At 41.2% G+C, this 14,394-nt stretch overlaps 1 protein-coding gene across 1 annotated transcript in view; it reads left to right on the top strand.

Annotated features, from left to right (window-relative positions):
- LOC144823021 (kinesin-like protein KIF12) overlaps nt 1-14,394 on the top strand; it is a 182,039-nt gene that overhangs the window by 41,391 nt on the left and 126,254 nt on the right. The window contains exons 4-6 of the mRNA XM_078681147.1: nt 6,410-6,501; nt 7,517-7,667; nt 8,558-8,676. Of these exons, the coding sequence (XP_078537273.1) occupies nt 6,410-6,501; nt 7,517-7,667; nt 8,558-8,676 (362 nt within the window). The remainder of the gene's footprint in view (nt 1-6,409; nt 6,502-7,516; nt 7,668-8,557; nt 8,677-14,394) is intronic.

The raw sequence follows: 14,394 nt of genomic DNA, 5'->3' as shown, positions 1-14,394 counted from the left end.
GCTTGCTAAAGAAACCTAAATATCGCATCCTCTTCAAGCTGCTTTCTCAGTCTCATCCCCCTCTTTATGACCCCATCTGATGTCATTCCTCCCTCTCCTTCCTCTGCATACCTATTTCCCTTTCCTTCCTGTTGTGGTGATTGTGTCTTTTCTTCATTTCTATTTTAGAATATAGATTGCTTTTAAGTCATTTAGAACAGATTAATGTGATGTTAGAACACGTTGATATAATGTTGGAATGTGAGTGGGGAAGAGATTGTTATTGGTAGAAGGGGTTGGAAATTGGATTGTGCTGGATGCTTTTTCTATTGCACCTGTGGGTCTTTTACTTAGCACTTAATAAATTATACTTTTATACTATTTTTTGCCTTCCTCTCATCATTACATTGGCAACGAGGTGTTTTTAAAAGTGCAGACCCACTGTGCATAGATTTTTATTAATTTTTTTAAGTTTTCTTCGACCTGAAACATTGCCACGTTCGAGTCTTGGGTGAAAGACTTCTTTGTGTTTCATTTTATTGATGATTATGGGTTACTACTTCGTTATCATCTTTCGTGAATTTAAAAGAATGACGATTCATGGATTTTAAGGTACTGTGAATTTTTTTAATTACTTTATTGTTGCGTGCTCGTGGATGCCTGAAGATTCTCATCACGAGAGAGGTCGCAGAAGCATTCCTTTCTGAATTTTAGGGAAGTTGCGAGTGACGTCGGATCGTGAGAAATACGTTACGCTTAATCTTCACGCAGCGTTTCACCAGGCACGTTACAGCACGCTCCTGCGTTCCAAGAGGCCATTTTGTTTACTATGGTTGCCTAGTTACTGACGTAACTTCTTCTGGGTGCAACGTATTTCGAGGCCATCTTTGATTATCGTCAGAGTTATTTTTATTTTTGAGATTCATCGCATGTTGTTGTGTATCACAGCGCATTAATTCGGAAGACTTTGAAGTGGATTCTGTTGCTTCATTTTACCGCCGCAAGACTATTTATTGGTATTTATTGAAACCAACTATTATTCTTAAACAGCGCATTTTCACAGTGATGCGCACACTTAAAATGTTTTGGTTTTCAGTGCGTTTCACAATGATGCGCACACTTGCTTGAGTTTTCATTTGCCTAAAAGCGTTTCTACAGTGATACGCACACTCAATTCATTATTATTTTTCAGCGCAATTTAAGTGTTTTATGCACTTATTTAAGTAGTAATAACTGCTTTATTTTATTTGAACAAATGTATTGATTTTTCAATTCAGTTATATTAGCATTGTTTAACATTTGAAGATACTTCATTTTATTGTACTATCTTATGTATTATTAAGAGTGCATTTCTATTTGGCGTTTTTCTTGAAATTGAATATGGCGGCTGCTCATATATGTAACCAGCCTTCAATATTTTTACAGATTCCAGGCAAACCAAAATTAGCATGGAAAAAATGGTTTGAATCTTTTTAAAATTATATTATAGCCATAGATGGAACACAATTTTCACCAGAGAGGTTGAAAGCAATTTTGTTTAGTTTTCTTGGTAATGCTGCAATTGACATTTTTAAAAATCTAGTTCCTATCGCACCACCTAGTGGTGGCGGTGAAGGCTGGAATGTATATAAAGAGGCTATAGCTAGATTAGAGAAGCAATTTCAGGATGAACCCAATGTTTTAATTGAAAGACATGCTTTCCATAAGAAGAAGCAACTCCCTGATGAAACAGTAGAAGAATATGTTGCTGCACTTAGAGTTTTAGCTGCGAATTGTGAATATGGAGCAACTGTTGATTATTTCATAAGAGATCAATTTATCTTTAACTGTGAGTCTAAAAAAGTACAAGAGAGACTTCTTGCATGTCGTAATCCTACTTTAAGTGAAATACTAGATCTGGCAAAAGGAAATGAAAGATCTATCTTATCCTCAAAAGTTATCTCTGCTGAAGAAGCTAAAAATACTACTTCCTCTTTGCCTGTTTGTGCTGTACAATCTTTTAATAAAGGAATTGTCAAACAAAGCAAGAAGTTAAGTTGCGTCAGATGCGGTTCGAAAACTCGCTTAGCGAACTGTCCGGAATGTCCTGCTCTAAAGAAGAAATGTATCAAATGTGGCAAGGTTGGGCATTTTTCATCGGTAAGCCATGCACCAAAGAAAACATCGAACTCCAATGTCAATAATATTTCTATTGTTGAACATGATTTACAGAATATGTTACTTACTGTTTATGATGACTTATTTGAAAATCCTGTAAATAATATTAAAATTCCTTTCAAGGCTCCATTAGGTACTGTTTTAATAGGTGAAGTGTCTTTTGAAGCCATGGCAGATTCAGGGTCACCTTTTACCATCCTATCTGATGTTTTTTTTAATAATAATTGGAAGAATGTCAAACTCAAGAAAACTGATGTTAATCCAAAGGCTTTTGGTAACTTCGATATTTCAATGCTAGGCTTCTATGAAGATACATTAGAATTTGAGGGTAGAAAGATTTTGACTAAACTTTATGTGGCCATAGATGGAAAGAATATTTTGGGATGGTTTGATTTAGGAAGGCTGGGTGTAAATTTATGTTCAGGTTCAGATCGTCCATTACATTTAAGGGAGTTAAATGTCAACAACATTTCAATGGAAAAGTCTGCTTTAGACATGATTCTTTAAACACATAGTGAAGTTTTCAAAGATGTTGTTGGTCAAGTTAAAGACTATGCACAAAATCAAACTTAAAAAAAATGCTGTGCCTATTCAACACAAAGTACGTATGGTTCTTCTTTGCATTCGTCAAAAATTGAAAGCTCATCTAGATACTTTATGTTCAGAGGGTGTCATTGAATCCACAGAAAGTTTGGAGTGGGTGTCCGCTATTGTTTTAGCACTTAAAAACACTCAGGATCTGAGATTATGTGTAGATCTCAGGTCTCTTAATAAAAATATTGTAGTAGATACATATCCTTTACCCCGTATTCAGGATATGTTGTCAGCCATTAATGGTGCAAAGTTTTTCTCCGTAATTGATCTTAAATCAGCGTACCATCAGGTACTTCTTGATGAGTCTTCTAAATATCTTACAACATTCACTACTCCTTTTGGATTGTACAGGTTCTTGGGGATGCCATTTGGTCTGGCATCAGTGGCCAGTGTTTTCCAAAAGTTAATTGAGAAACAGTTTCAAGGTATTAAGGGTGTACAATCATTCCAGGATGATATTTTAAACTTTGCTGAAAATGGTGAACAACACAACATTATTCTTGACAAAGTACTTAGTATTCTTGGATCAAAGGGTATGACCGTGAGCAAAGAGAAGTGTAAATTTCTTGTGGAGGAGATTAATTATTTAGGTCACAGAATTACACCTGATGGCATTTTTCCTAAGGAAGATCTTGTCAATACTTTATAGAAAGTTAGTAGACCGCAAGATAAGGATGCCTTGCGTTCTTTTTTGGGGTTAGGCGAGTACTATTCTAGATTTGTTAAAGGTTATGCTCTTGTTGTTAAACCTCTCAGACAGCTGTTAAAAAAGGATCTCAATTTACTTGGACTAGTGTTCATGATGAAGCCTTCCTAAATGTCAAAAGACTTATTGCCAAAGCGCCTGGTCTTAATACGTTTGATCCTCAAGGAAAATCATATGTTTCTGTGGATGCGAGTGCCATTGGGCTTGGTGCTGTGTTTACTCAAATTATTAATGGCAGGTAAAGAGTTATTTCTTTTATTTCAAGAGGAATTTGTGGAGCCGAGAGGCACTATAGTACTATTGAAAAAGAGGCTTTGGCCTGTCTTTGGGCAGTTGAAAAACTCAAATGTTTTTTAAGGGGAAGACCTTTTGTTCTAGTTACAGATCACAAACCTCTTGTCTTTATGATGGATGGGGTCTGAATTGGAAAGGCTTCTTCGAGATTTGTAAGGCTAATTGCAAGATTGCAAGAGTTTAACTTTGAAATACAAGATATCCTGGGGGTGAGAATTTTACAGCAGACTGTTTTTCAAGACTTCCTCCTCAAGATGAGTGTGAAGATGAGATTATTGATCAACATGAATGTGTTGTGGCATTGGTTGATGCTGTTGATTCATGTAATTCTGTGGTTTCTGTGGAAGAATAGAAATAGGCGATAGCAGATGATTATGTCTTGTCCAAGGTCAAGCAGTTTGTTGTTGTGTTCGTATTTATATAGCGCCTTCTAACCTGAGGTCTCGTAGCGCTGTATTCATACTGCTGTGGAACCCTTCCTGGCTTTCCTGTGAAATGTCCACTCCTGGGCACCCCCAAGGTGAAGCCAGGCATCCAAGCGCTGATGGGGCCGTTGTGGAGATTAAGCAAGCTATTGCCCAGAGTCACAGAGTGGGACCCATGATTAGACTAGGCACCGAGGCGAGAATTATCAGGTCCGGGGAAATTGTGTCCAAGAGCCACTGAGGTGGGAATTGAACCCTGGTCCCGGGCCAGACCTCTGCATCAGGGTCTGCCGCTCTAACCATTGAGCCACGCTTCTCCACTTGTTAAGGGGTGGCCGCCCATAAAAAATGTAGAAATTCAGTTTAGCAGTTTTGCTCAAATTGCTGAGGAACTTAGCATTGAAAATGGTATTCTACTGCGACAAGATTTGTTTGTACCACCGGCTGGTGTGAGAAAGAAACATATTCAGTTGGCTCATTCTGGACATTCTGGAATATCTGGCACGAAAAAATTGCTTAAAGTTCACTATTGGTGGCCCAGTATAGATGCTAATGTTGAGAGGATGGTGGACAATTGCTCTGTGTGTGTGAAAGCTGATAAACATTGGAAAGTCTCAACTCAACCATTATCACTTCAAGAAGGTAATGCTGGACCTTGGGAGAAAATCTCAATTGATTTTTCTGGACCATATGAGTGTTTAGGCAGGGAGAAAAGGTTATCTATTGTTGCTGTTGACAATTTTTCAAAGTGGATATACTACACTTTTGTAGAACATCCTGTGACTGATGAAGTTATTGAATTTTTAGGCAACATACATTTTTAGAATTGAAGGTGCACCTAATACCATTTTATCTGATAATGGTGTGAAATTTATTTCCAACAAGATGAATTTTTTTTAACAAATTTGGTGTGCATTCGGAAAGAGCACCTTTATATTGTCCTCGTGCAAATGGTCAAGTTGAGAGGGCTAATAGATTTAATAAAGAAGGAATTCAAGCAGCGTTAGAAAGCAATTTGGATGTGTTTGAATTTTTGAAGAAAAAAGTGTGGAGTTATCATATTACTCACTCCAAATGCATGTTCTGTACTTTCTCCATAATTATTGATGAGAGGTAGACAGGCAAAATCAATGTTGACACCTGTATTTAAAAAAGTAGTGAAGAAGGAAAATTTTGAAATTGCTATTGACAAACCCAGAAAGAATATTGCTGATTCTCGCACTTCTGGCAGAACATATCATGATACATCTCATAGAACTAAAAGTAAAGTTATAGGAATTGGTGATTGGGTACGTATTATTAAACCTACATTGGATCGTAAAGGTTTTTCAAAGTTTACTATTCCTTTTAAAGTGGAAAAAGTGACTGATTCTGCTGTGTTACTTAAGGAGAAGGGTTGGTGGAGTAAGAGTTCAGTTGTGGTTCCCAAACCAGGGCAAGAACAGTTTTTTGCTAAAGATGAAGATGATGGTCATGTTTGGCTTGATCATGATAATGAGGAAGTTAGCACCGAAGAACTTAATATACATGATGTGTGTCAAGTGCATACTAATGTTTCTGTATCCAATGAAGAGGAGTTTATGGACTCTTCTGTTCAAGGAAATTCTATGTTACAAAAAAGAATCTCTAAATTGCCACAGAAATTTGATGATTATATTTTAAATGCTTAAAACATTTTTGCTGTTGTTTCATCACTTCATATGTATAAATTATTAATGTTGCTTTCTTTTTAGCTTTGTTTTTTTTCGCTTTGGTAAAAGGATACATGTGGTAATTGTGTCTTTTCTTCATTTCTATTTTAGAATATAGATTGCTTTTAAGTCATTTAGAACATATTCATGTAATGTTAGAACATGCTGATGTAATGTTGGAATGTGAGTGGGGAAGAGATTGTTCGAGGGAGAAATGGTTGTGCTGGATGCTTTTTCTATTGCACCTGTGGGTCTTTTACTTAGCACTTAATAAATTATATTTTTATACTACTTTTTGCCTCCCTCTCATCATTACACCTGTCTTCAGTATAATCCTGCTCCTCTGCATCCATCACCATTTCCTCTCTTCCCATGTCGCTCAGCTCACCCTTCCATCTTTCCACTCTTCCATTTTCACATACTCTCAGTACTCTGTTTTTCACCTCGCCTATTCCTCCCCACTTCTATGTATGCCTACCGCCACATTATTATTTCTCCATCCCTCAGTGTGTGGATCTAATCTCTTCTTTCTTGCTTTTGCACTCTATGTGTACCTGTTTAAGGAATGAGGAACCGGCAGAATTCGGCCCACATGTTGAACGAGTCGTCTAGTCGGAGCCATGCCCTGCTGACCGTCTGCATCCGCAGTGAGGCTGTGAGTATTCCACGCTTAGGCTTTCTGGAGTAAGGCCGACAGCATTACTGCTGTAGGCATGTCTGCTACCAGGCTGTGAGTATCCCAGGCGTAAGAATGCATCGATTAAGGGTGGGCCCATATCAGCTCGTATCCTAGAATTGAGATTGAGACATGGTGTATCCCATTCCCTCACTTACTCTGACGTTTCTGCAGTGAGGTTGTGACTATTCTAGGTGGAGAAATGTCTGTAGTAAGACTTTGAGTAAATCAGTATATGAATTTTTGCAATGAGACTGTCTGTATCCCAGGTGTTGAAATGTATGCACTAGGGCTGTGCTCTACCAGGCGAATGGGTGCCTTTTGAGTGCGTTGCGGCGGCACCTCACCCCTTCACTGCACTGGATTCCCCCCTCCCCCCCCACACCTGGTGATGGCAGAGGGGAAATTAAAATCTAATTTAATTTAAATAAAAATATAATTCAAACACAATTAAGCATTTAGAAGTTAAAATGTAATAATATGTTATGTTTTACTTCAGGCTTGTTCAGCACTGTTACTTTGGTAGTCCTAGTTGGATGTGAGTGGGAGTGGTTGTTTCATTAAAGATAAATATTATTTTTCTTAGTAATTTAAATTTATTTTCTGAAAATTCCCCATTACTTTCTTTAGGGTGAACTCTGCTCTAGTGGTGGAGATCTCCACAAACCACTGAAATATTAATAAAAGTAACTTTTTGATCATAAATCTGATTGCAGGACTCTCCAGACGCTCATTTGAGAGGGTAGAGAAAGAGAGGTATTTCATAACCAACTTTTAGCTGCGCATATATAGTGTGAAGCTTAGAGGTGCAAGAGAAACATAGTCACATTTTGCCCATGAGAGAAAGGTAGATGCAAAATATAGGATTAGGGTATTACATAGCAAAACGCTGAAAATAGTGAAGAAGAATCTCATCTGTACATATAGACATTGCACTGTTTGTGTGTGTGCAAGCATCGTTCTCTTCCTGTGTTTGCTCCTCACCCTGGTGCAGCCAGACCCCCTGAACAGCTCCTGCTTCATTACCAAACACGGCAAGCTGTGCTTCGTGGACTTGGCTGGCAGCGAGAAGGTGAAGCACACAGGTTCCACCGGAGAACTCATGGTGGAAGCCAACAGCATCAACCGCAGCCTGCTGGCATTAGGTAAGTATCTGAAGGCCTCCTGGGAGTAGACTGGCATCTATGGAACCCTCTCCAACAGCATGTAGTCCAGCCTGCAGCCATAAGGTATGTACATTATGTACAGCATCTTCCTGGCATGAGATAAGCAATGAGATTAACACCATCAACCGTAGCCAGGTGTCATTAGCTCCCTCTGCCCTTCTGGGCTCTGACTGCTTCTAAAATGAGCCAGTGTATAGATCTGCACAGGTAGCGCGGGGCTTCCTGCATGGCCCAGCTCTGGTGCTTACCCCTTCCCTGTCAGGCACTACAAATTGGAGTCTCTGAACTTCTGACATGCCCACCCGTTGGTATGCCTTGAGCTTTACTCTGCCATCTGGGGCACTCACTGAATGAGCCTGCGGGCACAACATATGCTACCTGTGTTGCTGTTGACCTGTTTGCCCACTTCAACATTCGTTCATGAACCATGCACGCTGACGCAGCTCTATTGCCATTTTGCATTAGAAAGGCGCCAGCAGCCCCGTCACACCTTTCACACGTGCACACATGTAATTGGTATGTATTTTCTTCCATAGATCTTTGTGCACTGCCAATGACCTCCATCCCAGCACTGCCATCACTTTTTCAGGTCATCCATAACTCATTATTCCTCTTCCAGTTCACTCTGACAACCCGCTGTTATCCCCAAATTATGCCTAGCCCAATAACGCTTCCAGTTCACCATTCATGTACTTTTGCCCTCCACATTTGTGAAAACTTTAAGTGTCCTCCAACTGTTACCCTTTTTATGTATCTGTTATGCTTTTTCATGTTGCTGGTGACCTGCTGTGCTCTTCGAAAGTCTACATCAGTTTCAGCACAGCTCACTCCCAGTGTAACTCAATGTTCTGTGTTGTGTTTCCCCACAGGTCACTGCATCTCTCTACTAGTTGACTCAAAGAAGAAACCCAACCACATTCCCTATAGGGACAGCAACCTCACCCGGCTCCTGGCTGACTCCTTGGGGGGATCCGGAGTCACCTTAATGGTAACAGCCAATTGCATGCACATTTCTGCTCAGCCACCCTTCAGACAAACTTCATTTGCATTTTTAGCAAACACTGAAATAGGCTTCTCGGAGCATGATCCACACAAGAGTCCTTGGCAGTAGATATGTGCTTTCTTTCCTATGTGGGTAATTAGTGGCCTTGTTCTGTTTGAAATACAGGTGACCTGGCACTCTGGGAACTGGTGGTGACATGATCCTGTAAAACTATAGTGGAAACCATGAGCAGAGTGGACCTGTGTTAATGGTTTAGTCTTGTGACGCGTGGTGTTTGCTGTGTCTTATGTAGGAATGCTTCTTATTTGTGGCCTGGTCCTTGTGTGAGGTAGTGGTAGCTTGGTTCTGTGTGGCTTGCTATTGACTAAATGCTGCATGGGTAGCTGCGGGCTCGGTCCTCCATGGACTAGCTCTTGCCCGTTGCAGGGTATCATTGCAATAGCTTCATCTGAGCAAGTGGTTAGCTGATTAACGAACCTACTCAACCTTTATTAGGTGGGTGAAGTAGCTTGGCAGAGGAGCTCAACTGCCAACTGACTCAACAAGTCTGCTTCACTATCAGTTCCATTGTTTATCAGATACTTCCAGCTGCATCTACTCTCTACATACACACCTACTCGGTTAGTACATATTTCCACTATAAAAAACACACACAGCACCGATACAATGAAATATAAACCTGTATGTTGAGAAAGGAGGACATCACATTAACACTTATCTAGTGTAAGCGTCTAGTGGTCTGAGCTGTGTATGGTTGATGTATTTTATTTGTCTTTTTGAAAATCTATAGGGTGCATTATACCCAAGGGTGTCAAAGTGCTAGCAAAGAGTAGGAGCAACTACAAGAGAGGAGACCAAACCTATCCATCACAGAAGAGAGAAATGCCAGGTTTTCAACTGCATGCAAAAGGTAGTACGGGAGGAAAGACTTGCAATGTGAGTGGGTAGCGTATTCCATAGCTTGGCAGTGGCGATCCAAAAGGACTACCCCCAACCTGGCTTTCCGAAATCTAGATCTCTCCACCTTCCTAGTACAGGAAGAGCGCAGATGTCCATTAGGAATATACTAGTGGAAGGCCGTTCTCACATGCAACGGCCCCTGGCGGTGGAGAGCAGCTGTGACATCTTTCTTGTATTGCTCACAGCTGGTTAGGGGTGTGGATACCAGTGGTGCAGCCCATACAATGTTCAGGTCCAAAGGAAGGGGCGGGCCCAACTACAACAGCCTCTTGAGCCTTTTATTTTGTTACAATTACTGTGCGTTCCTATACAGAGGTCAAATGTCAGTCTAGTCTTCTGACAAATGTTGTGTTTTTTTGTTTTACATGGAGACTGGTGTTTACTTTTCTTTCTGTTAATGGAAAGTGTGAGCATATTGTACATTGAACTATGTGACAATCGTGCAAGCGTGAAAGGAAGGGCTGTGGAATGTACTTTTCTTCTTGAACACAACACATTTAAAACACCTATAAATGAAGTGTACAAATATTTCAATAGAAATAAACAGAATAGCACAAATGAAGCACTTTTTTGTAATTCTGAAGTATGATGGAAACAAAGTGGCCGATTAGGATGACTTTCGTCCGTCCGCCACCCTAGCGGTGCTGGGACTGGCCGCCAGTGGTGTGACGGTCCCGCACCTGCAATTAGGATGCCACCACCTCTGTGCATCACATCACAGCATCGCCCGCCACAATGCTGGGATGCACTTTAATAGGATCAAAACAAACCGAGACACTTTATTTGATGATGCACAATGGCAAATATTTGTTGAAACCCGATTTCCAAACATTATCCTTTGTGAACTATATAGTTTTATCAGTAAATCGGCATGTCTTTGCAAATTTAGTGATTATTTCAACAGAAAATGTGCATTTTCTAAATGACGGGGTGCTACCCCACCATGTTTCAGTAATATATTTGTACCAGTGTGCTCCTGAATGCACTCCAGCTAGATACTACTCCCTTGCCACTCTCCTTATGAGTGGACTTTATTTGTGACACTTGTTCTTTGTGTGATGCTTAGAGTTTTCAGAATCCCTATGATTTCAATGATGTAACATTGGTGGCAGTACCCCCCATCTAAAACATGTTCCAGCACAACTGCCTACTAGGGCCACAATGAGCTCTTACAGCCCTGGGACTGGGAGATTGCTGTTAGCTCCGTCCGATTCCCTCAGCTACAGGAATCAGACTCCGAGCAGCAAAATCCACTGAAGCACCTGCAGTGGCACAGTGAAGGCCTCATTGTATGGTCACTGAATTGCATATGGCCATGTCTGAACTTGGGTGGCGGAGTGAGCTAAAGAATGGTGATGGATTAAACCCAGATCAGTTGACTGGGGGTGAGTGTTTGTATTGTCAACGCTCCGTCCATCACCACCTTTGGTTTTTCTTTGTTCGCCCCAAGTTGGCAGGGTATGCTCAGAAGTGAGTCCCTTGCTCACTTTGCCACTGGAGTCAAGCAAGCCCGGCTGAAGACGGCTGTAATGCCAGAAACCGGTCCTGGGAAGCTTGGTTCGGGTCCAGGGAAGACATGGCTTAGCAGTTCGGGCTGGACTGTTCCCATGAGGCACAGGGACAGACTGATTTGCATATGGCCATGTCTGAACTGGGGTGGCGGAGTGAGCTAAAGAACGGTGATGGATTAAATCCAGATCAGTTGACTGGGGGTGAGTGTTTGTATTGTCAACGCTCCGTCCATCACCACCTTTGTTTTTTCTTTGTTCGCCCTAAGTTGGCAGGGTATGCTCAGACGTGAGTCCCTTGCTCACTTTGCCACTGGAGTCAAGCAAGCCCGGCTGAAGACGGCTGTAATGCCAGAAACCGGTCCTGGGAAGCTTGATTCTGCTCCAGGGAAGACATGGCTTGGCAGTTCGGGCTGGACTGTTCCCAAGAGGCACAGGGTCAGACTGATTTGCATATGGCCATGTCTGAACTGGGGTGGCGGAGTGAGCTAAAGAACGGTGATGGATTAAACCCAGATCAGTTGACTGGGGGTGAGTGTTTGTATTGTCAACGCTCCGTCCATCACCACCTTTGGTTTTTCGTTGGTCACTGAATGGCCAAGCACTGCAAATGCACACTTTGGTAAATACAGTGTGCGCCATTCAGCTCTGGCTGCCTGCCCCCAACAGAGGTCAAAGAAGTCATGCCCAGGCAGATGCATGGCTTCTTCAGACAAAACAGTCACATTAATTATATCACTACGTTCAACCTGACAGGTGGAGGGGCATATGCTGGCAGTTGGTAAAAGAACATGAACATACTTAGGACATAGTGTTGCAACTGGGAAAACAAATTATTTAATGGTTTATTGTTTAATGGTATGATAAATAAAATGCATGGGTAACTTTAAAACAACACATTTGTCCCCATTAAAACCAAAAGTAGGAATGGGTAATATTCTGAGACCTTTGGATGTTGTCTCCAGAGCGAGATACTGAGGGGGTGGGGGGAACACGAGTAACTTTTATACACATTACTGTAGTAGACATAGGCGAGCCAACAATTTAACAGGGAGGGCCAAGGCAAGGGTCTGTGGTGACTCCAAGAGCCCAGGCATGAGCTCAGCCATGGTAATATCTGTCATGGAAATAGTGCAACAAAAATCATGTAAAAACAGAGATAAATTGTCTCCAATATTTTGAAAAGTATATTTCTTTAACAAATGTTTCACCTTATTACAACAGATTATATCACTGCATTGAGAGGCATTTTTTTAAAGTGATTTCTTTTAAACATGAACTTGGAAACATTCATGCCCCCTTACCCCATCCCGAAGACAATTTCGTTAGCGAACTAAGGGGCAAGTCAGTTGTCATGTGTGCCCTACATATGGGCTCTTCTTATTTTACACGGATAAACATTATAGACTGTTATAGAGATTGTTGTACAGCACACATTCTCATGTATTTCAAGGTTTCCTCATATGTAATCAAAAAAATTACACAGCATGGTAAAATAAATAATTGGCTATGATCACACAATTTGGTAATGTGACCAAGCCAGGACTGATCTGGTTTTCTGGTTTCACATTGTGTAATTCAGCCACTAGATTGGTATATTTTACTCTCTCCTGTTTGAAAACAGTATAATGCGTTGCCTTTCGTTCTTGGAGCATGAGGTCAGAGTGTGGGCAGCAGGCAAGAGTCGCATGAATGCTTAGCTCATTTTGGGCTTGAGAGCTTAAGAGGACATTGACTGAACAGCCTTGAATCTAGCTTGAGCCTTTAGTGAAACACACACCTCTATACTTTAGTCAGGGCGTTCTGTGCCTCAGATAGTGCTGCTGTGCGTTTGATATGCGTTTTGTATGTGAGCATAACTTAGCAGCGTTCAATGCTGCAAAACAGCTTGTACTTGTGCTGTGTGAGGGGAACTTACACTGCCGCCAAATGCTGCACATTGGATGTGTGTTTACACACAGGCCTGGACTGCGGCAGCAGATGCTGTCCCTTTTCAGGGCATGCAAGGGAAGCTTGCATTGTTTCAGCCAAGACTGGTATGTGTTCTATGGGTGTAAATGAAGTGTGTACTCCTTCCTGGTGGTGTACCTGTTTTGTGCATTGAAATCCCGTTATACAAGTCAAGCTTGCACTAAAACACACCCAGTGCTGTTCCTTACATTTGTACCAAGCCTGAAATGCTGCTTATTTGTTGTGTCTAAGTGAGGTGCTGCCCTATTGCATACTTGCTCCATGTCTTTTAAAGAAGCTTCCATTGGCCCTGCAGTGCCACACTTGCTTCATGTATTCAAGAGAATATAGTGATGCTCTTGACCAGTGCTGTATGTCTTATTCATGAGAGCCAAGGACCCGCTACGTTCCTGCCCCCTATGCTCTATTTTCTCTGTGTTTTAGGTCTCACTAAAAAGGTTGGTTTATCTTCCTTACCAGCCACATGTTTTCCCCAAAATAAGGCATATTCTTGCTTATGAAAAATGCCTGATTGGTAAGCCCACATCAGATATTCATCAGACAGTGTAATTCACACATTGGTTCAACCCTTCAGAACAGCAGACATACAATTGGCCTGTTGATCAGCCTTGTTCAGCCGTTGACTTTGTTGTTAATATTTGACCCTGTCTTGTTGACAACCGCTAGTCTTTAGGATTTTAGGCAGTCTTAGTAACAGCTCTTTGCTTGCTTACTCTGTGTTACTCTGCATCCACGGGAGTTCGACCACAGGCGATATTTCCCTTAGTTAATCTCTCAACAGCTCACCTGCAACTGCAGTCTAGTGCTATTTGAGTAATGAGAGTAACAGCAGTTCCTTTACCATTGCTACTGGACCACAGTTTTATTATGAAGGCATCATTGCTGCAACCTTCAAACTATGCCCCCACCTTGAAACGGAATTCTGCATACTCTATCATCTTTTACAGTTCCAGGATGACAGACCAAGTGCGAAGCATTACTTTTTGATTTTGCTCGTTGAAGCACATGCCCTCCATAGTTAGTTGACATATTTTTTCTTCGGTTTTTCTTTTTTTATTTTAGCAAATGCTTGCACTACAAAGAAAATCACCACCGTGTGCTTTAGAATGCAAGTGGATTTTTTTTAAATGTAAAGGCTCTTGCCTTCTATAATTGACAAAGATCAAGCTTGCATAGTTTGCAGTGCTGGCCCAAGTGTGGACGATAGGAGATTAGGTAACTACCGTGGACTTTCAGGCTTCAGTGTAGCGTACCTCAATAGCTT

This window comes from Lissotriton helveticus, chromosome 3_1 (assembly GCF_964261635.1).
Source record: "Lissotriton helveticus chromosome 3_1, aLisHel1.1, whole genome shotgun sequence".
NCBI classification, from domain to species: Eukaryota; Metazoa; Chordata; class Amphibia; order Caudata; family Salamandridae; genus Lissotriton; species Lissotriton helveticus.
Note: the sequence above shows the minus strand (reverse complement) of the source record. Positions and strands in the feature narration are given on the sequence as shown.